This window comes from Sceloporus occidentalis, unplaced genomic scaffold (genome assembly GCF_023333645.1).
Source record: "Sceloporus occidentalis isolate IW3139 unplaced genomic scaffold, rSceOcc1.0.p SCAF_36, whole genome shotgun sequence".
In the NCBI taxonomy this organism is placed as follows: Eukaryota; Metazoa; Chordata; class Lepidosauria; order Squamata; family Phrynosomatidae; genus Sceloporus; species Sceloporus occidentalis.
In genome coordinates, this window is record NW_028317016.1 from 10,141,218 (window position 1) to 10,165,348 (window position 24,131).

At 36.8% G+C, this 24,131-nt stretch overlaps 1 protein-coding gene across 1 annotated transcript; it reads left to right on the forward strand.

Annotated features, from left to right (window-relative positions):
- Nucleotides 1-17,478: 17,478 nt before the first annotated feature.
- Nucleotides 17,479-18,726, forward strand: LOC149297930 (beta-2 adrenergic receptor-like). Its single transcript, XM_089488102.1, has one exon. It carries the CDS (start codon nt 17,479-17,481, stop codon nt 18,724-18,726), a length of 1,248 nt encoding a protein of 415 aa, XP_089344228.1.
- The last annotated feature ends 5,405 nt before the right edge of the window (nt 18,727-24,131 follow it).

The window sequence follows — 24,131 nt, forward strand, 5'->3', positions numbered from 1 at the left end:
GTTCGTTATATACCCTGCTCGTCTTCTATATAAAGTAGCCTGAGCTAATATAAATAAATAAATGCCCCTTGTGAGCAGATTGTGAGAGAGCTGCAAAATTGCGAAGTAGGGAGGTTGGAAGCCAAGGACAAAATAAATGAATATCCGGACATTAAGGAATTTGGGATAATTTTCTTACCATGTGAAAACAATGGCATTGAAGGAGACAAAATGTTTTTATATGAATTATATAATCACAACCATGTAGCAGTAAGTAATAAAAAAAATTTGAAGTTTAATGTAATAGAAAAGAATAAGCAAATGGCTGAGGCCACATCCTTGTTGTGGACTTTCTGACTATTTAATAGTATTAAAGATGCTGTTCCACTAGGATAAGACAATAATTGTGCTTTAGCATGTTAGGCAAATACATCTTAGTAGATCTTTCAATTTATTGCTTCTTCAAATGGTTTAATGGCAAAAAAACAACAACACAGATACCTTTAAGAAGCTTTTTCAGTTTCGACTGTGCCTTTTAAAACGTCCTGGCAAAATTATGAATAAGGCTAAATTTCACATTAATGAATAAACAAATACTGTATTTGCTCGATTATAAGACTTATAAGAGTTTTTTCTGAGCAAATGCTCTGAAGAATACCCCTCGTCTTATATTCAAATAGAGGTCTGACGTTCACCGGCTGCCAGAAAGGAGGATCCCCCCCAAGCACTGCAGGAGACCCAGATCCTTCTCTCTGGCAGCTGGTGAACGTTTGCTGGATGCGCACAGACAACCTCAGCTGCTGCCGGCACTTCCGCCAGGGCTTCTATGACAAAGCAACGGCGTTGCGTGACCTTCCTGTGCTCAGTCATAGAAGCCCTGGCAGAAGTACCGGCCAGCAGCGGGGGAGGTTGTCTGCGCCCATCGCACAGACCTCCACCGGCTGCCCCCACTAAACATCAGGGAATCTGAAGCATGGGGGACAAGTCTAGGGATTAACTGGTAATTCAGGGGGTAAAACTGGCATATGGGGGGGTATAATGTATTTCTGGATGAGAGTGGCATACAGGGGGTTAAAAGGCATATCAGGGAGACAGAGTGGCATATAGGGGTGTATAAGGCATATCTGGGGGGCAGAGTGGCAAATAAGGGATTAAAAGGCATGTCAGAGAGGCAGAGTGGCATATAGGGTTGTATAAGGCATTTCTGGGGGGCAGAGTGGCATATAAGGGGCGCAGAGTAGCAAGCTGTGGGGCAGATGTGCATAACTGGGTCAGGTTGGCAAATAAAACAAAATAAAAACAATAAAATATTTTTTCTCAATCATAGTTTTTATGAAATATTAAAAAATAATTTACATGTGAATTAATATTTACTAGTAAAACTTTTTTTGCTATAGGGCAGTCTTATATTCAGGCTTTTTCTTTTTTTCCTAAATTAATATTCAAATTTTGGGGGGGTCATTTTATAATCTCTGAAAAGTACCCATGCGTTATGCATAAGAAAATGTCTGGTATACCAGAATGGAAAGGTAGAATATGAGAGCTACAGCAAAAGGGACATCTATATAGCGCATGGGCAAAGTATATCTATATGATAGACATGGAGACCATTAGTTGAGCTAGATAGTGGAGGGTGATATTAAAGTAGAGAGAAATCTGTATTGATAGGTGAGATAGAGAAGTGGGGGGCAGGTATCGAAGGGGAAGCAAAAAATATTTATTATGATTTGGTTGGAGTTTTGGTTTTGTATTGCCTCATTTTATTAGGGTTAATATAGTTATGTATAACTATGTCTTGAACTATTTATGTCCAGCTGAAACTGTTCCATGTTCATCAACCACAACTGTCTGCACCTAATGTTTCCAAAGTTCTTTCAGTGTGAGCAAAGAAGCTATGCATGTTGTGTAATGTACAGAAGAGCTGCTTACCCATCATAACCTGCTCCAAAATAAGATAAGGCAGAGTGGAAGTGCTAATGGAATGTCACATGGCTCATTTCCTGCACCTCCAAACAAGTCTTACTCACAGCTGCTTCCCAATCCTCTGTAACATTTTTGGCATTTTAGGAATGTCATGTCTTTCAGTTTCTGCTTCCAATGTACTTCAACACTACATTATTTCCGGATTTGAATTGGCTTTCTCATCCTAATGAGTCCAAACAGAAGGAGTCACTCTACATTATGCAAATTAATAATTTAGATTGTCCAGCAGGATACTATATATACATATAGTATGTAATTATATATATTATCTATATACAAATCAGCATCTTATATTATACCTGACTTGGAAGAATGACTTTGATCAACACAGAGCATGACTCTTTCAGGAGGTGGTAGCAATGGAGAAGCGGTTGGAACTTTTACCACCAAAGCACCCCCAACCTAACAGGAGATTCACTAACTTAAAAGCATTGGACTCGCTTACCCTACCTTATTCTTGTACAAAATGAAAGCTTCCCTACTTTTGGACATTTTGTATATTTGAAAGTATGTATGTATGTGTGTATGTCAAGCTTTGTGTTTTAACTGATGATTGAGTTTAGATATATGCCCAAAATGTCTGTGCAAGGAGGATATAGGAATCATAAAAAAAAGTTATTGAAGTCTTCAAATTTGCTTTAGAATAAAAAAAAGTTGTATTTTTCAGTACTCTCCATCTTTTATGGAATAATGTACCAGCCACTAAGCACAGCATGAGAAGCTAAATAGTAGAGTCACATAAATAAATACAGTACTGATCCAAATGTGTGCTCCACTATATCACATTGTTTTCTGTTCTAATGTTCCATAAATCCTTTGTTAAATAAAATATGGCTGCAGCAGTAAGACTCTTCTGATGCCTTCTTATTTTAGTTTGTGATTATTTCATATATGTGTAGTGATTTGGGGTTGAAATGTACTATTTTCTCTATTTCTCATCTGTCCACATGAAAATCCAGGGAATAAAGACTGTAGTGATCATTATTTGAAGACTGCTTATTTCCCTGTTTTTACTGAGTACAATTAATTGCCTTTATGATTTTTTTGGTGTTTCACAGTATTATAGTGCAACTACAATGCATGTTGCCCTTTGGTGCACCACAGATAACAGTTTTTATATTTTTGCAAAAGGCAATCATGCCTAAACAAGTTTTGGTACATTTTGTTATTCGTTACTATCAACGTGTCTTTTAGCATCATGCTTTCAGTGGATACAAATTGTTCTTGTTTAAAATTAGCTTCTTTGTATTTATGACACAGCAATTGCCGTAAGTATGTGGATTTAATATATTTAACCTGGACAAAAAACATATAAATGCAAAGAACCTAAATCAGAAAAATGGCCCATAGTAGGACTTGAGCTACTAGCTTGATAAACAAGATGAGTGTAACAAAAAGGTACTCAGGTGCTTCCTAGCATAAACCAGCGGTAGGTACCTTGAGGGTTTCCAACAGAAGTTTGACTACACGTACCATAGGCACCAAAACATGCTATATCTTGTCAAAGACAACACATTCAGCCTAAATTCTCTTGTTCAATGTTGGATGGCTTACTTACTGTTGCAAGCTGTCCTTCATATTATATTTTACTTGTGTTACACGATCATTCATAAATATCCACAAAATCGTCTAACCTGCTAGGTGGGGCATGCTAATTTTTGGACATCCTTTTCATCCTTATGAAAGCAATAGTCAGCGATGTTCTTTTTTCTATTTGTAATGATTCATGAACCAATATAATTAAATTGTTTTCATTTTGTTATACTAAATGTATGTGTCATGCAGTGTTTCATACATATGTAGTGAATAGTATGCTTACCAAATAACTCCGGCAATACATTCACAAAGTGATGTGGATGATAGCAAATATTGAGTGGTTATCCATGATTAAAGTGACTGGGCACAAGTATATGTGCAGAATCTTGGCAGCTCTCAATTGATCACATGTAGTTATATAAACATTGCATGCATGTGTATTTATGAAGCTTCTGTGTTCCGTGCTTTCAGTATTCTACCATAGCATGTTTTATATTGTGTTTTAGAGAATTGCAGTTGAGCAGCAAAAATAAATCAATAACCAACCCAGTTTTTTAACAAAATATAATATATTCAGTATTATATATTTTGTTGTTTGCAGTGTACTATATGACACTCTTATATGGTTCATACAGAATGACTTTAGAGGGGCAAGGTGGTACATTTTATTGGAAAAAAGGCTGTGTATAAGCAGCAATATTAAAAAAAAACTGTGGTTTACTGCTTCTAGATACAAGGATATAAACTGTTTATTACCTGTATAACTATTTAATATGGTACAGATAGGGCATGTGAATAGTATTACTCTTATACTTGCCATAACGCTGAGAAGGATATTCTCGGTTGATATGGCTCATTGTTTTGTCTACCCATCCCTTATGGGTTATTTAGTATATAAGGAAAGAACGATAGAGTCATCTTTAAAAAAGTTCAAAAGGGGCAGCTTCCCTGAGCCCAGCTTTAGTTTAGAAGATCATGGCAGTTGAGCCCAAGAGTGAACTTATTGCACTGTGTGAAAGAGGTAGGAAAGGAGGAATCTCAGTGGCTTCTAGCAGCATGTATGACGTAGTTGGGGACTCACACAGGAAGGCTGTCCTAAAGGCAACTTTTACATGAGATGAGCTGCATCACTTGACCTCGAAAAGGAAACACAATGGAAAAGCTATATCCTGATTTTGAAAAGGGGCTTCCCCTCTGCACTAGCTATTTGAAGTTACCTAAAGGAGTTCCATAAATGCTAAATGTTCAGCTGACATATGAGACCTTGTTAACATATTCTCACATTCAGCCTAATTGTGAAGTTTGGTCTTTTGCACTTATATTATATTTTCTACTAGTTTGATCATTTAGTTAAAGTCATCTGAAAGACAATCATTTTGCCAACAAAACAATGTAACTCCAGCTGAGACAAGTTCCAACTAAGATTTTTTGGTCACATTTCAACTGTGTTCTCTTCTAATAGGAACATATTATTAAAGTATGTTGTAATCCAATTTAACTTTACCATTGCATGTGGTGCCGAGACTATGCATTTCTGTTCCATCTTTGCCAAAAATGTTTCATGTTTCAATCTTACAAAATAGCATTTTTAATCTTGAGGAGGTGGCTATTTTTATCCAACGCTTTCCTCATCAAAATCATCTGAAGTTTTGGATTACCTAATACTGTAAACAATGGTGTTCAGTTACCTTAGCAAAATATTCTTAATACACAGAAGGCAGGTGAACTGGTGTGAATCCTTACTGAATTCCATTAAAGACATTTAGCCATAAAGCAGCACCTTGATGTTGCATAAAACACTGTTCACACTTATTAGTTTACACGACAGTTTAATGACAAGCCCAGTACTTGACTTGTATTTTAATATACATTCTTTAAAAAACAAAATCTAGCACTTACTTGCGGTGGAAGCTGCAGCTACATGGTCCCAAAGTCTTGTCACTGAGTGGCTTCTTGAAGTAGCCCATCTATTGCAATAAATGGCTCCCACTGAAATGTTAGCGTTTTCCATGCACGCACATGAGGGTCTGAGAAGACTCCCACCTGCAGCGTTCATTGAGCCGGTGCTGGAGCTAACTGGCAGTAGGTGTTTGGTCAAACACATATCCTACATGGAAGATGGCTTGGGTGGGACATTTCCAATGGAGACACAAAGGAAATTTTGAGGGGCCGGTGTAATTTTTATTAAAGCACATAAAAACTTGTGTGATTGACAGCTTCAGCTGTTGCAGTACTAGGAGTTCCCCAGATCATATGTGTTTCTTAGTACATAATCAGGACCTTTAAATATTTCAGTTACTTACTAAGGCATGCTCCAAGTCACAGCCAAAAGAAGAAGCTCATATGGATCAGGGGGGCAGTGTTTTGTGTAACATGATTATGAAGTTTATTGTTTATTTGAATTATTTTTTGAGAACAGTGGATAGAAGGGAAGGAGAAGAGAGCAGGGGGGACTTCCCATAGGCTACTGTGAGTTTCAAGAATTTTGGCCACTGTCGGAATCTTTTACTTGGAATTCCACATATAGCCTTGAGGCATTACAAAGAATTTAGACAGCCTTTACATGATAAGAATCCTTTTGTGATCCCTTTACTAGTTTTAATGTATTTTGTGTCTGTTTTTTTTACTGGGCCATATAGTCTGACTTGCCGCTCAACATTTACCTTGTTTTACTGACCTCTGGCACAATTTATAATCATAATAATGCTTATTGCAGTCTCATGTAATATTCTGCCGGGATTCTATGAAAAAAAATAATCAAATTAGTGTATTGAAGCCATGAGTTGAATGTTCAATGGGTTTGTATTACATCGATAAATGTCATTATTTTTGCTATCTGTAAAATTATGCTTTGCAGTAAGTTCTTGAGAAAGGAATTCCAGACCATTTCATAAGAAAGTAAATTTTTTATATTTGTTTCCCCACCATAGAGTAACAATTCCCTAACACCGTGTAGTGCTTTTTCCTGTTGATATCTTAGTTTCTTAACAATGGGAGATAATGAGATCTCACTATGCTATAACAGCCTGTAATTAATAGTCCATTCAGTAAAAAAAAAAGTGATGTTGAAACTGTAAAAAAAAAAAAAAAAAAAAAAAAAGTTTAATTCATAAAATACATTTTATAAAGTAATGCATAAGAAAAGGGGTCCGCATTTTAATAATCACTTTCGATTGACAGGGGCATCAGTATAGGCACACTCACTGCTTTATATAAATAACATAATATAATTAGAGCTTTTCAAATTGCATGGTGTCACAGATGACAGCCTCCATTGTTCTACTTGTTACATCCATTGTTGTAAGGGAGGGACAAAACTGTTAAAGAGGACATCTCACACCTCTGAAGTTAGTATGCAACCTTTCAGAGCTCTAATTGCAGGTAGTATAAATTATTTCAAGAACTGAAAAAAATGTGCTTTACACAAGTAATTTGTACTTCTTAGTCTCCGCTGCCGTTAAACTGTTTAAAATTCTATATTTCAGTACCTACTTAACACCGTATAATATCTTCAGTGTGTGTTATGGTATTCACACATTTTCAGTCTTAAAGTGTTTTCTTTATTATATAATTCAGAACGTGATGTACAAAATGTTTTCGGGTAATTGTAATCATAGATACCTCTAACTATAATAACTAAATAATAAATAAAATGAATAATACATTGTAATAATACTTCATTGTTAACCAGGCATTGTTAGCAACTATCCAGGAAGATTCACTTGTGAATTGATATACGTTCTTCTTTAGTGGGGGAGTCAGGAACAGTAAACTGTCCCTTTAATTACAGATTGTAGTTAAAGGGGAAAATACATTTTCAACATGTTTCAAAAAATGCATTTTTGTTTTAAGACCGCTACATTTGTATTTGTTCTAGCTATGTTATCGTAGCCCAAACTATTAGACACACATACTAACTCCTTAAAATTCTGGATCACAGACACTGGCTAATGGAATTCTCTGGAAAAACATACTCCATTAGCATTGCCATAAAGAATCAGTTCAGTGTGGGTATCGAGCAGGGAAAGTAACCCAAAATATCATGTCTAAGAACAATGCAGCCTCCAGATCTACAAAAAAATTAAGATTATTTCCACGCTACATGTCTGTTTACATTTATCATTGTCTGTATAACTTGTATAGCACTATAAAATATGTTGGCGCTATATAAATAAAAGACAAAATAATAAAAATAATAATAACAATAATAATATGCTTGTTTCTGTGACAAAGCTACATCACATAAAATGTATGCTTTCTCCAAGTGGTACATGCTGGCTTAGCACATGGAGTAGACTCACAGGAAGCATTGCAAATGGTTTCATGAAGAGTAAGTGTTAAAACAAGGATCCTTGACTGTACACAGCCTTGAATCACGTTGGACATCCACACCCTTGACTGATTATGTAATGCAGTAAATGTATGTGTCACATCATGTCTTTGTTACTAATTGATTATATGACTGTGATGAACCATTTTTCGCAATGTGCTCAGCCCAAGCAGTGAATTAACACATCACTTGATACAGGTGTTGACTGCTTTACCAATAGTAACAAGCTTCATCTATGGCACACACAAAAGAAACTAATCAGCGTGTGGTCGCATGCTAACTAAACGCTACAGCTAAGAATACGCCAGACTACATTTCTAAGTACAAATTAAAAAGAACACGATATTAATAGGATATATTATTAAAATGATTAACCTTTATTCCTCAGCGCTGTACAACTTAAATATGGGGTGGTTGACAAGTACATACAAAAAAGACACTTACAGATACAACAGGAGTTGGGGACCCTCTCAGTAAACTTAGTCAAGCCAGGGTTAGCTACCTGGAGCTCTACCTATTCTGGGTGAATGACCTTGTGAAGCAGCAGAGCTAGCATGGGCAAACATCCCTGCATGGAGAAATTAGAAACTGACACAGAGACCCATGGAACCAGGCATACTTATGACAGCCATACAAAGCTCGTGGCAAGAATGGCGATGTTAAGAGAGTCCATGTTATTATTATTATGAGAAACGTTCAGGAACTTCAGTTCACCTAAAGTCTTGCATAATAGCTGAACAGTCTACTGTTTTCTCCCACACTTTATATTTGGTTTCAGAATCATGTAACATTTATCAGAAAGAGTAGATGTTAACCAAGCTTATGTTTGTATCGTGTTCATTTTGTTTAAAAGTTATATCATTTTATTTAACCTACCTCACTCTTTTCTTGAAATAATTCCTCTTCCAAATGGTTAAGCAAGCTATGTGAAACAATATTTAGTTCAGTCCTTATTTCTACCTTGCTGAAAAAAATATGCCTTGGGTGTTAAAGCAGTCTATACATGCAAGAAAATGTTGTTAATTTCCAAGAATCTTACAAAGACATTCTTGGAATCAGAAAATGCTAAAGTGCTCTTTCTTTAAAGTGCAATTTTTCACATGGAAGGTTTCCTACTGGAGAGTGCATCGTTATTCATTCACATATATGGCAGGTATCTCAATAAATTGTTGAGAAACATTCTTTTAAAAATGTCTGCTCAGGAGTGTGCATCTGTGAATTGTATTCTTGATCTCAATGTCCACCCACTACAGACTCATAGCATAGTCAAAAATCATGTTTCCATCTTGGGCTAATGCTTAAATTCTTTCTAGTGTCCTTCATACTAAATGGAGGACATAATGACATCTTAGCTGCGTGCTAACTAAAACCAGTAAAAGCTGAACACCAGACAACTCATGGAAACTCACCAATGCTTGGATTTACAGTGTTTTAACTCATGCCTTTTTCTGCTGAGACACACATGCTCTTAAACATTAATGATATACCAGTTATATAACAGATATACCAGAGTGTCCTACCTATCATATTCAAATTCCTTTCAACGTAAAAGACTTTCAATAGTGGTCTAAGGAAAAAGTATATTGCTGGGTTTAACACCCTGAAACCAAAAACTTTGGTCATGTCCATTAAACCCCACTCAAGGTTTAACATAGTCCATGGGAAATCAGTTGACCTGTGCTTGCCTATGGCCATAGCCTCAGGGTAACAGTATCTTCCTGTAGACAATCTTGAAGTTTTGCTGACATTTAATACACTAACCCTTTCAAAGTGTCCATTGTCAGAAGTACCACCAACAATCTAGTGAGTATGATAATCACTATAACCTTTATTACAAATTACAGTGGTGTGGCATTAAGGAAAGAATTAGTAATGGGAAGCTTTGGTGTTGAGTAAGTGTAGCACATGCATAACGCATTACACAGACTTAAACTGAAAAGTTGGCACCCAAAGACTCTGTGGACATCCACTGTCATGAAACATGAAACAAGCTACCAAAAGGGTGGGTAAATCAACATCCTAGAAATTATGGACAATGGTAGAGTATAAGGGTCAACAACTGGCAAAGGGAAATCTATATGAAGAAGCCAAGGCCATAAGTGATAAGGAATACCAGAAATCCTAGGTTGCAAGGCTGTTTTCAATAAACCACTGATGCAATAAGTGGAGTACATTTAATATTAAACAAATCTTTAGGTGTTTTGTCTCTTGCACTACAATCAAAATGTATATTTTTTATCTGGAACAACCAGATTTATCTGGTTTATCATCTTTCTATTTTAGAGTCATTCCTGAACCTGCATTTGATTTGAGTTTGAATATTTGCTCCTACATACCACCTACCCATAATTACTGCAACAAGTGAGCTACTATTTCCTCTTTTCACCCCTCCTTTTGTTTCAATTACTCATACAATTACTTTAGATTATAAACTAACTTGCCAGGATCTTTGTGTAAAGTACCATAAGGCTAGATGGCAAGCTCATGGGCAGGGTTCTCAACCCATGTATGTTTATTTTAAACATTTAAAAATTAAAAATTGAACCAGTCCATTAAAACTTTACAGTGCTGTGTAATTTCTTGGGGCTTAATAAATAAGGGATAAAAATAACAATAACAACTTGACCAAGGACAGCTTACTTGTACTATTACAAAGGAAATCTATAGATTGTGATCTTACCCACAAAGGCCGAAACAAAATACACGACAAAGTCCTCTACACAAGAGAACGAACGACCTCAGACTTTCGTAACTTTTTCCCCAGCTTTCATGATATTCTGTGAGCAAGGAGGTCTAATATCTGAACTTACCTTTACACTTGGGACGATCCCCAAGGGGAAAAATTATATGCAAAAATGTATAAGAACAAATCAACTGACAAAAGGCAGCATATGAATAGTCTGCCCTAAGGTGCGTTCCTGCTCAGAAGCGTCTCAAGATGTGATAAATGTGAATAAAAGTAATTTAAGTGTAGGTGCATTATGGCTAGAACCCATGCAACATCTTATTTTGTACAGATAAAGAACTGTTGAAAATGTATACAAATCATGTGTATTTTGATTTATCGTTATTATTATTGTCTTTTATTTATATAGCGCCAACAATTTACGCAGCGCTTCTTACAATACATATATTTAAGGGGTATGACAAGACTAGAATTGACAGACTAAGACAAACCGATACATTACGTGGAGAGAGCCCTGCTCTCAAGCTTACTTAATTTAAATATATATCTATATGTTGCACAGCTCTTAAAAGTATGGAAGCACTTACTCATTATTTTTACAGTATGGACCATATTAAGGATGCTGTTCAGGTTAAACAAAACATTAATTGCTTTCATATAAGTCAATAAATCTTAGCAGATCTGGCTTTTAGTTTTTTCTCTGAAAGTATAATCACATAAAACAACAAAGGCATTTTTAAGAAGGCTTTATGGTTCTTATGGCAACAACCTTTCAGTGCCTATTTTTTCATCACATGATGCAAAAAAATAAAAAATGAGGCAACCATTTTGCATGCTTAAAGAATTATTTCTGGGAATGGCTTGGGCATTCGGCAGTACTAGGAATTATGTTTTTAATGCTGTATTTAGTTACAAAAAGTGCAAATTCTTTAGAGTGGGTGGATCAAATACAATTACTATTGTTATTCCTTTTTAAGATGATGTTTCCATTGAAACGAACACTTACCTTCCAGTGCCCTCCTCAAAATTTGGAAAACCCCAGTTTTAACATAAAATAATAAACATGTCATGGGTCAAAGCAAGAGTGGATTTCCAGCATTTTAATAAAATTGTTAAAAACCTGAATAATAAAACACATACTAAAATGGAAGCCCCAAATCCTAATGAAGTGTTTTTAATTGCTAGGGAATCAAATGATCACTCAAGGCTTACAATTTAATTTTAACTTCCCAAGAGATGTAGTAGATCATTTAGCCATTAAAAGATTTAACAGATTAATGTCACTTTACATATTTGACAATGCAAAGATATAAATAGCACTCTTAGGTACTAGCACTTATCTAGAGTAAGCAGAATGGTATGTTTTTCATGTTTGCTAGTTTTAACTGTTTTGTGCTTAAATTGTGTTTTGTATTTGCCCTGGTCCTTCAGAAGCATGCTAAAAAAGATTTGCTAGTGATAATTATAGCAGCTGAGTTCCAAAGATCAAGGACTTAAAACCGAATGTTAGGGATACCTGGAAGTATATCCATGTATTGTATCTATATAAATATGTATACATATTACAAATTAGACAAATTCGTTTTTAAACTCTTAAATAAGACATTTGTATGAGCTACAGGGAATTGGATACTCAGAATCACTGCAGATAAAAGAGACACCGTGAATATTTGTGAACTGCTCAAAATGAAATTTTGAGAATTAATCAGAAAACGTTATGTATTTGTAAGCAAAATTAAAATCTTGTACAGCTGAATCATGTATCTCTTTAATAAGGCATATAAAACATGATCTAAACAAAATATAACAATGATAGAATAGTTAAACTACAGAATAAATTAAAGTGATTCAGAAGTGCTTTCACAGTTTGTATACTTGACTCTATTGAGTCTGATAAAATGGGCATTACTACCAAGATGAATACCATCTGATTTTTTGGGGCTCAAGTGTCAGATTCCTTTGAAACGTTTGTCTGTATTTTAAGTTATACGTTTTGAAACATCCTGGGATAGAAAATCAAAATCTCTGTATCCAGAATGTCCCTTACTTCTCTTGTTTGTTATCCAAACCCTTCCTTACTACAACCAAAGGCGGGCAGTATGGACAGTGAATTATTGTTTGTTTGGTGTCAGTTTACTGTGAAGGAGAGTGATCAATATGGTAGACTGCATTTTTATTTTGAGTATAATACTTTGTAGACCACAGAACTGGACAACAGGAGTTCCACTGCCAATTTTAAGCCTCACTTTCAGGCCCATAGTGGCCATATGGCACACTAGGCAAATGCCGACAAAGCTGCTGGAGTGGCAGATTGGATGCTGCAGCATGTGGCTGGATATGCTGGGCCATAGGCTATGCAAGCATAGAAGCTTATCATGCAGCCGTGCATATCCAGTCATCAGCGGCACATAAGCCATCAGGTGGCTGCTGGACCATCCTGTCATCTCCAGTGCGGCCCTGTGCACTTTCAATTACTATTTTCTTAACTGCCGTTTAGACCCCATTTCTAATTCTAAGTACAGTATCTCAATACTCAATGAGATGTCAAACACAAGCAAATAACAAAATCGAATAACAAAACTCTCCTTACCAAATGTAAAAAAATAAAATTAATGAGAAAACCACCAGAAGAACAGTAAATGTCAATCTGCTCATCAGGAAGACAAGTGTAACGTGTATTCTATGCGAGCTGTGTGACACTCACAATGGTGGTATAGATTTATCTTCAAAGTTGTACATAGAAAAGTAAATCTTCATGAAAACAACTATAAATGGATACATTCACATACCTAAAAAAAAAATTTAAGGAAAAATATATTTCATAATACGTTCATATAAAGCATTCTGTATAAATAAGATACTCTAATTTGTTCTGAAAAACTTAAGTTACCTTAATAGCTATTTACAGATCATAAAGTCACTAAGTCAACCAGATATGGTCATCAAATCCCCTGACCTCGGCCACTTCACCATAGAACTCTCCTACTATGTGGAAATGTTGGTAGGTATGTATGTGACTGCATGAAAAAGTGTAAGGGAGTGCATGAAAAACCCAGTATGTGTTACGTACATACAAAATGTTTTCCTATACAAGCTGCAGTTCATATTTCCAGTTTGTTTTAACATTCTCACTATGTTTACTGTGGTTGCTTGGTTCCCCGCATGATCTTCGGCATTCTGCTACATTACCTTCTGTAATGTTCTTCCCCAGCAAATTATCTTCTCTGTGCGCTTTCTAGGAATGTCTTCATGATACAGGGCACACCTGCTGTTCAATACATCAAGAACAACATTATCAGAAGCCTGCAGCATCAATAGCTAAAGAAATAATTCACCATATATGGAATTTATCATTAAGGTAATTATCCCTTTAAACCAAAGTAAATAGAAATATCATGCATGGCTATTTATAGCACCTCCATTTAAACCCTCCCATAGTCATGACTGCTCTGTGTCTTTTGCTTAGTTTTAATTTAGAAAAAAAACCCAGTAAATTCTGGAAAAACAACATGATCTGTTTACAGAAGATTGAATATCACCTATCTCCTTGAAATGACTGTACCTGTTAACCTTGGCCTATTAACTTGTTTAGATGGTCTCGTTTCAGCGAGGCATTATCATACCTTTCTGGTTTAAAGGAGTTAAGATTACAAGTATAGTGGATATTAGTGAAATAGGTGTGCATTTCAAATCAATTTTGTTGCACACCCTTCCAGCTGCGAATGGGTTTTCAAGCCCTGTGACTGTAAGCACAAAACGGTGTTAATTTGAACCTTATGATATCACAGTGTAATGTCATTTCCAGTTTAGAGTTATATCGATCCAGATAATTCAATGATAAGAAAAGGTAAATGACAAAAGACAATCGGAAGACAGTTTAGCCATGGATCGTGGCACACAAAGCGTTAATTACATGATTTATTGGAACTACAATTTTATTAAAATTCTTTATAATTAACATTGGCATTAACCATTGTTATTTCATGTGTGTGAACAGCTGCACTAACATACATGATCAAAAACAAAACTATATTATTATAACTCTGTGCTAAATCATGTTGATCATGAGAATAACCTGACATTGGGTAAACAAAAATACAGAAATCATGCTGTGTTGGTTGATAGAAATGCTATCACACCTATTATTAATGCAGAAGTTAGACTGAATGCTATGAGGCTTTACTGTATGTTACAATTCAGATTTCCATCAGACCATTAGAAACAAAGACAAAGAAATTCACCTACAGAGAAAATTGAAATTGTAAAAGAACACATCGACCAGTCATTTCTTGGTGTTCGACCATCAAATGTTTGGATACATTAAACAATATATGATGTATGTGTTCTTATAAATCCATAATGCTTCTGGTTCAAATGCATTCCACTCTGTGGGGAAAGTACAAATACCTAATGAAAATCATATCCAGCATAGCTGGAATCTCGTTCAGTATATAGTGCTTAGCCATAATTATTGCAATCAGCTTCTGTGTAACGCCATTTAATTTATTGAATGCCTTCCCTATTGACATGCATATTATGGGTTATTTATAAAGAAAAATAATGTAATCTTTTAAACATGTTCTTATCACCATAACAACAATACAATTTTAGTATTTGTGCTGCTATGTTCCTGCTGATTGGCCTATTCCAAAGGATATTCAGATGGTCAGGCCACTTTCAGAAATTGAAATTGCCCCATTTTTTTTTTCTAAAAGAAAGATTACTCATAGAGTGTTAACTCAGAGTCCTTCTCTTTCAGTGGGAAGCCAAGAGAGCTACTTCTGAGTAAGTAAAAACGCAAGCTTTTATGAAAACGCATAGCAAAAATGACATTGTAGGCATTAGTCCTATATTATAACCATTTTATTAATTTATGATTATATATATACGATATATATATATATATATATATATATATATATATATAATACATACATCTTCAACTCCCATTCAGATGTGGAGGCTGCTGGTGGGAAGACATGTTACGTAGTGGAAATCACCTAGGTACCTGCTGGAGACCCCTACCCTAGTCTCTTGGACAGATGCCTATGCAAGGTGCCATAGGGTAAAGTCGAGCCCCCAACAGGCGTTCACTGAGAGTGAGTGTAAGCTCTTTCACTAACCTCCCGACAGCCTCCTGTTCAGTGCCGGCAGGTTAATTAAATAACAGAGGTTTTTTAAAAAAATTCATTTCAGATTACTGTGAGACAGGGGCAATGACTCAAAGGGTAGTTGGTTTCACTGATGCCTGGGAAAAATGGGCATGTCTGCCCTATTATTACACAGTTCCACCTTGTGGTATGTATATCCCTGGAGGCACTTCTCATGCCTCAACTCTTGTTTTATTTCAGGTATAATGATTGCCAGGAAATATTTCCAATAGAGTTATGTGTAGTTTAATTGTTGACAGCAGGGGCGCTTGGCTGTAAAAAATATGTTAAAATTGCTATTTATTTTAAAAAATGAGAAAAGAGGTTAAGTTAACAAACAGCTTACAACACAGCACAGAAAACAGTATTACTAAATTGCATCAATGAATCTAAATGTGCATAAAGGGCAAATTTCAATTAAGTCCTACAGGATCAGTAACTACCCATCCCTTAAAATGCCTCCCGTGTCGTGCCACATGTGTGGGCAACGCTGTTGCTGACCGCTCCATGACTTGACAGTAGCCGGTCTACAGCGTATCATGTGTACGATTAACGTCAGATGACAAAGACAATGTGTGTAAACACTGCTTCTGTCTCTGTTTCTGTTCTCCTTACTCTGATCGTGAGTTGGAGAGAGACAGAAAATTAGGAGATGACAGGGTTTTCCCTGCATCCCAGAATTTGGTATTTGATCACTCTTGTACTTGATCTTAACGGGTTAATTAAAAAAAAAAAAAAAGCTACTTAATTGCTTTTAGTTAGTAAGATTGGCGATTAGTTACTAAGGAATATGTTAGATAGGGTTAGGGTTAGGTAGAGGGTGAAACAAAACTTAGCAAACTTAAAATAAATCTAAATCCTAGGAATATAGCGTGGTTTCCAAATCAGGGCAAGCTAAAGAATGTAGTTTTGATATGTTTTCCTATTCGCACTAGCCGTGTATAATTTATATACACCGTAAAACTGCGAACGCATGCATTTAAAAAACAAAAGAAAAAAAGTTGCAGGTTTCATAATAAAAATATCGTTCATATATGAATATGGTTTCAAAGGAAAGCCCTATTTTTTCTGAAGACAAAAACCCAATATAAATAAGTTGAGGAGGCTAACTGGGAAAGTGGTTAAAGAAAGACCAAATGAAAATTGTCTTTGTCCTGTAGTGTAAAATAACCCTGAAGGGGTTAAACTGAGGCTTTACTTAAATACAACAAATGTGATTTAAATGAAAAAATGAGTAATATTAGCAGTGATATTATCTGGCTGTCAATTGTGAGTATGGCGCGGAATTTAGTATGTTATCTCCGCTGCCTTGCCGTGACACACACGTGTACCGCTCACACAGCTGTCCTGTCACTGTGTTCATGGCACATGGCAGCCGTGACACACAGTGACAAACCGTATGCAGCATGTACGGTGAAGCGGCCGCCGTCACCTCACGGCTCCGGGCACCGAAAGTTATAGCGCCCTTTCGCAAAGGGAACAAGTTCAGCGGCTGCTCTCTGGGGATAGGCTGATGTCCCGTGATGTCATAGGGGGTGTTGTTATAAGCCAGCGCAGGCAGAAAGTAGTACAGAGTTGCTGTTGACTGGCAGGAGTTCGGGTGCATCCTCTCTCACCCCTTGTCAATAAGGCTTTTTGCTGGAGCAGATGTACGGCGCTGGGCATTTGGGCTCCCCTATGGGGTGAACGCACAAAGAACGAGGGGGGGCAAAAAAAAAGATAACAGCTTTCATGCAGCACGACAGTATCTGCAGCACCCGATGAAAAAGTCAGATTGGCTTAAAAAAAGAAGAAAAGTTAAGGACTGCAAAGCCATGGAGTTATCGGTTACCCCCAGCCTTAACGCCACCGTGGGGATGGTCAACTTCACCAATGGCAGTAACATGACCAAGCCCGGGGAAGCGTGGATGGTGGGAATGGGCATTGTGATGTCTGTCATAGTTCTGGTCATTGTGTTTGGCAACGTCCTGGTGATCACAGCTATTGCCAAGTTCCAGAGGCTCCAGACAGTCACCAACTACTTCATCACGTCCTTGGCCTGCGCTGACCTGGTGATGGGGCTGATCGTGGTGCCCTTTGGGGCCAGCTCCATCATACTGAACATATGGGAGTTTGGCAACCTGTGGTGTCAGTTCTGGACGGCGGTGGATATCCTGTGTGTCACTGCCAGCATAGAGACCCTCTGTGTCATAGCAGTGGACAGGTATTTTGCCATCACCTCTCCGTTCAGGTATCAAAGCCTGTTGACCAAGTGCAAAGCCAGGATCGTCATCCTGTTAGTTTGGGTGGTATCTGCCCTGACCTCGTTTCTCCCCATCTACATGGAGTGGTATAAGACTGGTGATCAGAAAGCCAATGAATGTTACGTGGAGGAAACTTGTTGCTATTTCTACACCAACCCAGCCTATGCCATATCATCGTCAATCATCTCATTCTACCTGCCCCTGGTGGTTATGATCTTCGTGTATTCCAGGGTGTTTCAGGAGGCCAAGAAACAGCTGAAGAAGATAGACAAATGCGAGGGGAGGTTCCATAACCAGAACAACCAGCAGGATCCTAATGGCAAACAAAGCAACCGAAGGACCTCCAAGTTTTGCTTGAAGGAGCACAAAGCACTGAAAACGTTGGGCATTATCATGGGCACTTTTACCCTCTGCTGGCTCCCCTTCTTCATAGTCAACATTGTCCAGGTGATGTACAGTGACGTCATCCCCGACTACGTTTATACCTTCTTGAACTGGGTGGGATACGTCAACTCTGCCTTTAACCCGTTAATCTACTGCAGGAGCCCCGACTTCAGGTACGCTTTCCAGGAGCTGCTCTGCCTAAGGAAACCGGGATCCAAGCACTATGTCAACGGGTATCCTCAGAGCAACGGGAACAGCGTATACAACGAAGAGACAGAGGCGACTCCCTTGGGGAAGGAGAGAACTTGTGAAGTTTTATTTAAGGAACACAAGTGCCCCAGTGAGTCCCTACTAAACTGCGAAGGAACTGTGCTAGATTATAGTATGGAGCCACTGGGCAGGAACCATGACACGCATGATGATTGCTTATTATAGGAAATTGGTATTTTAAAAATATATATTTTTTTTAATTTTAAATTTTTATTTTTTTTTTACGAAAAGTTCAACAAACTGGATCATGGCAATAGAAGGGTCAAAACTCTATTTTAATGTAAGATACAGAGGAAATGGATGTCTTTAAATAAGTTTTATTTTGCAGATGGGCGGTGCCTATGTCTTGCAAGATGTGTACATTTAGTAGGCAAGTGATCATTCTGTATAGTTTCACTTCTTAAATTAAGGTAAGCAAATGTTGATATAAGAACTGCAGCTTTATTTTGTTTCTCTTCTATTTACAAATGAAGAATCTACCTCATGGAACTGAGAGAAAAAATGAATTCTAAAGTGACACTGTTTGTTTCTATATGTTTCTTGCATGTGTTATTATTTTTTGTGTCTTTTTACAGCAAAAACAAACACACAAGTGTTGGAGAGGCTGGTCTCTCCAGCAGTTAACTGACTTGTATTGGTGGATGTGATTCCCAGATGTATTTTCTGGATCTAACTTCTAGAATGCAGTGAATTGTAGGTGAAAACCCCCCAAAACAACCTAAAATCTCAATTCCTTAACCTCATTCTTCCACTTATTCATCTTTTAAAATCCCATTCAGATTAGATTGTCAGCTGATGACCAAAAGTGGCCTCGTGTGGTTAATGGGGTTAAAGGCCAGTTTGAGTAGACCTAATTTTAGTAGCAAAGTCCAAAGTTGATTTGGAGAACCCATCCCCTTCACAACCAACCGAGATCTAATAGTCATACCAGATTATAAACCTCTTTTATTCTCTGTAAATCCACTACCCCGCATACTCTCATCAATAGAGAACGAGTCCCTGCAGCCCAGTAAAAAGAAGTCTGGGGCAGTGCAGGAGCCACTGTAAATGAATCAGCCTTATTTTCTAGACAGAGAAGAACAGATGTTTCCCGCTGGTGTATTTAATGCCTGCTAAAAAATGAAGCTCTCTACTGCAAGTTAATCAATTAACTGGAGCAGTCCTGCTGGTTCAGACAGGTTTCTGGCCAGATATGTGTCACTAAGCAATTTCTCATTCCCCGCATCTACTTTATCTAACTATAGATATAATTGAGTACTTCTAAATACATCTAAGTAGCCACCAATGAAATAAATTAGCCAGATAGACCATTTCCAGAGCTTACGTGATCTGGTACAGGGAAGCCTTTTTTTACTTCTGGTTTAAGCATTCCAAGTTAATCAATTACAGCTTCTGGATCAAATATAGACGATATGGTCTATTCTGCCGCTATATGTCGCTTCCTTGGGGGGGGGGGGGTCCTCTGTTACTATTAGGTGGGTGATGAGTTCTCTGGATCAGATTAAAACACTCATTTTGGTTGCGCATGTCCACAGATAATATACATTTCCACCTCACAGCATGCAGGGTCACCAGGAGATCAGCTATTTGCACATTTCCAAGCCGTACAGTATTGTATGTTGCTCTCATTAAAAGTCATTGTACTATTTTTCCTTCTGGTTTGTGTTTTCATCATTTATTATTATTATTATTATTAATATTATCAAGGGTGTTTTGAAATGAAAGGCCATTTAAAAAATATTTACTTGCCCTCCGTTTCATTGATTACGACATACATTTGACCTTTTATACAATGAATGCATTTCTCCCTTCTGGTCAATAGTTGTCCACAGGTCAGGCACCCATCTGGTATCAGGTGACCTTCTGGACACATCATCAATATTGGAAATTCATTGTCAAACCCCTGTGTTAGATGGGAGTAAGCAAATTCCTGGACACCATTTTTCTTTTATAACACGGATAAACAAATGACTTCTCTTAATGGTAATATTTCAGGTGATCGCCCCGATGGTCAGGGGTAAAGTGCTATTTCCTACTCAGGATGCCTGAGAATACTCTGTTGATCACTTTCGGTAATAGGGCGGATCATAACAGCGTTTGGGGAGCGCTGGTGATTTGCAGGATCCCTGTGTGCTGTCAGAGACTGACATAAACCCTAACAGGTGCAGAACTGACTCATGCGCTGGTCAGCAAGGAGACAGAAAAAAAAAAAAAGCTTTGAGCAGGGCTGGAATTATAGCACTAAATGTTCTAATGCTATAATGTTTTTATGTGTATGCATAGGTTTTCTCAGTATCTCAATGTATATACATATACATACAGAAGCGTATTTCATATACATGTATGTATGTATATATATGTGTATATATATATATATATATATATATATATATATATATATATATATAAATACACGCACTATATATATACATATATGTAGAAAGGGCAATTTCTTCTGTACACTCATAGCTCACATTGTCAGCCATTGCAAGAGTTGCTTTATTTTGGGGCTGTATATAGCTCTGGCATATGCTGACATATGCCACACATGTGAAAGGTCAACCTATAGCATGGAAATGTCTCTTTGCATAGATAGTTGTAACCAATTCGATGTCAAGGAGTTCCCTTAACTATAATTAAAGGTGTTGCCAGTACATATTGACAGAAGGTAATATAAACTGTATAAGAAAGTGGAGCTCCGTACTCTACAATTAACTAGTAACGCCATAAGGCAGCTGGAAATGACATTTGGTTAGGGCTGCGGCTGTTTAATTGTGTGTGTATATATATATATATGTATGTATGTATATGTGTTGTGTGTATATATATATATAAATATATATATATGTGTGTTGTGTATATATATGTATGTATATGTGTTTGTGTTGTGTGTGTGTGTGGGTGTATATATATATATATATATATGTATAGGTGTGTATATATATATATGTATGTATGTATGTGTGTATATATATGTATGTATGTGTATGTATATATATATATATATGTATGTATGTATGTGTGTATATATATATATGTATGTATATGTGTATATATAGCAAGCAGTGGGCTAAAATCATTAAACAGTGGGGAGCTGACAAGTGGAAACACGCCCTACCTGTTCTATGTTATTTTACCTGCAAGTGAGGAAGTTTGTAAATGGTACCAGATCTGTTGTGTGACTTCATTCCGTGGCGACATGACCGCCGTCCCTGCTCCGTGGCAGCCACAGTCTTTTGAAATGTGTTCTATGCGTTTGCAGAATCCCAGAAATTAGTGGATTAGGATACAATTTAAAATGTCTGTAGCTTTTTGGTCTGAATATTCTATATTTCCTTGTTTTACATCCGCTTAGGCTGTTGTGCATTAAATGGTTAAACATTTCTAGCATTCTTCAGAGTGTCTCTTAAGTATGGCAGCTATTAATATAAGTAAATCACTTAACACAAAGGGTTTTTCCCGCATATAGAGAGTCATTGGAATTTGTGTACTCATTTAGTAATTATTCTTTTCCTTAATAAAATAGCTGACCAGAATTGCATTCTTATTTGTATGTATAGATGTATGTATATGTATGGCCCTAAGAAATCAACATATATACAGTATATATATATATATATATATATATATATATATATATATATATACATACATATACACTTAATACTTGCTTTGTTTACCAATCCTGCTATTCTTGCTTGAGGGACTTGATTAGAAAATTGCGGTTAAACCATCTCTTTTTCACTTGGGGTTCAACGAAGCCAGAGGATTATTTAAAGAACTGACAGATAATGACAACTTTCTGCTTAAGGCAATGAAAAGGCATTTAATTAAAATCCTGAGATAAAAAAGGGATGGATTAGAGCAGGAACTAGAACAACGTGTATATTCTCAATAATTCCCAAAATAACTAAAAAGGGGGAATTCTGTTTATTTAGGAGAGGAGTTTCAGGAAAGTCACATTCCGGACGATTATTGTGTTATGATAAACTTATATTTAGTGATTGAAGTGAATGTGTGCGATAAAAGACTTTTTTGACCTCACTGAGCTAACAATCTAATATATAGTGACTGCTGCTTTTGTTTCTGAATGCATAACTGATCAGTGTTATTGACACAGAATACGACAATGTACTATAAAGAAATGTCCTCTGTGCTCCTAAAGGATTATTGTGCTGTTTAAATAAGAACATTCCTGTGTTTTATGTATCAATCTCGGATTGTCCTCCAGCCATTATCAGGGGACTGTGCCAATTACAGGTCAATTACAATAGCTCTGACACTGATTTTATAAATAAAAATAGCCGTACGTATTCATTTTTTTTGGAAATATTTGAATTTTCTGAAACCGTTACTTTGTGGACATAATATAAAGGCTAGGATGCCAAAAATTGGTTCAAAATGGCATCTTACGTAATAGATGCCATTGTTTGGCTTTAATTCTAGATCATGCAGTTGGCTGACGGTGGCATAACTGTGGCCTTCCACCTGTGGCCGGATTGCAACACGGAAAACCCTTAGCCAGCCAAACTATACAACATAACATTTACTTGATGTTGAAATATTGATAAACTATTCAGATGTCAGGGCTGTGGGATGATGCTTGGTTTCTAAAATAATCCAAACCCATTCGTCAGTTAAGAAGGTGAAAGCAGTCAATGACCTGACGCTGGCTAGGAGTAATCAGAGTTAATGTCTACGACTGAGAAGTTAACCATTAGAAAAAAGGGAAGTGAACCTGAGCCGTGCCATCTTTTACCATTTTCATTATTCATTTATTCTTTCGTTGTTTGACGTTGTTTGAAAATGTAGCTTACTCTTGTGGCCAGGAATTAGTTAATCTATGTAGCCAAAAAACTATCCAGCAGTTTGCTCCTTCTCTGAAACCGATGCCGTATGGGTAGGTTGAGTAATGTAGCTTGATCAGGTCCGCACGAGTGACGCATTAATGCTTTATTCACCTTTAGAATACCCTTTAACATGTTTGAATTGAAAACCGCTCATTAAATGAAATTTAAAGGAGCCTCGGCAGAGGTTGACTTTCAAGGACAGGCGCCTGCTGCTTTGAATCGTGTTAGTCTGTTCGAAACAAATGGCAGACTGTCTATAAATTATGGCAGTAGCAACTTTTAGAAGTAGGCGGAACTGCACCTTTAATGATTGACATATATGATTGGTATCTCAAGTGCATGATAGTAACTGCCTTGTAAAGGTCAAGTAGAATCAACTACCAGCCTACCAAGTTCACAGTGGAACGCGTAAACCAGTGAACGTCTATGAGACGGCTATATTTACTGTTTACAAGCTTAGCTACCTCTCAGCATTTACTTCTACGACTTCCATACTGTTATATAGTAAGAGTGACGGATCACATCGTTTTATTTACAATTTTATGATTTTTCTGGATGTGCCAGCCACAATATCTATCTATCACCTCATCATGGAAGATACAAGCACAAAATCAAAACAATTGGACACGTTGAGTGTTATTCCAATATGCGTATGTTGGGGAGAACAAAGTCAATCTAAAAGTGTTAATATTATTTCGGTGGTTGCAATGATGAAAAAAA

Bases quoted from the DNA above. Each gene is read 5' to 3' on its own strand.
- LOC149297930 (XM_089488102.1), top strand. From the start codon at position 17,479: ATGGAGTTATCGGTTACCCCCAGCCTTAACGCCACCGTGGGGATGGTC.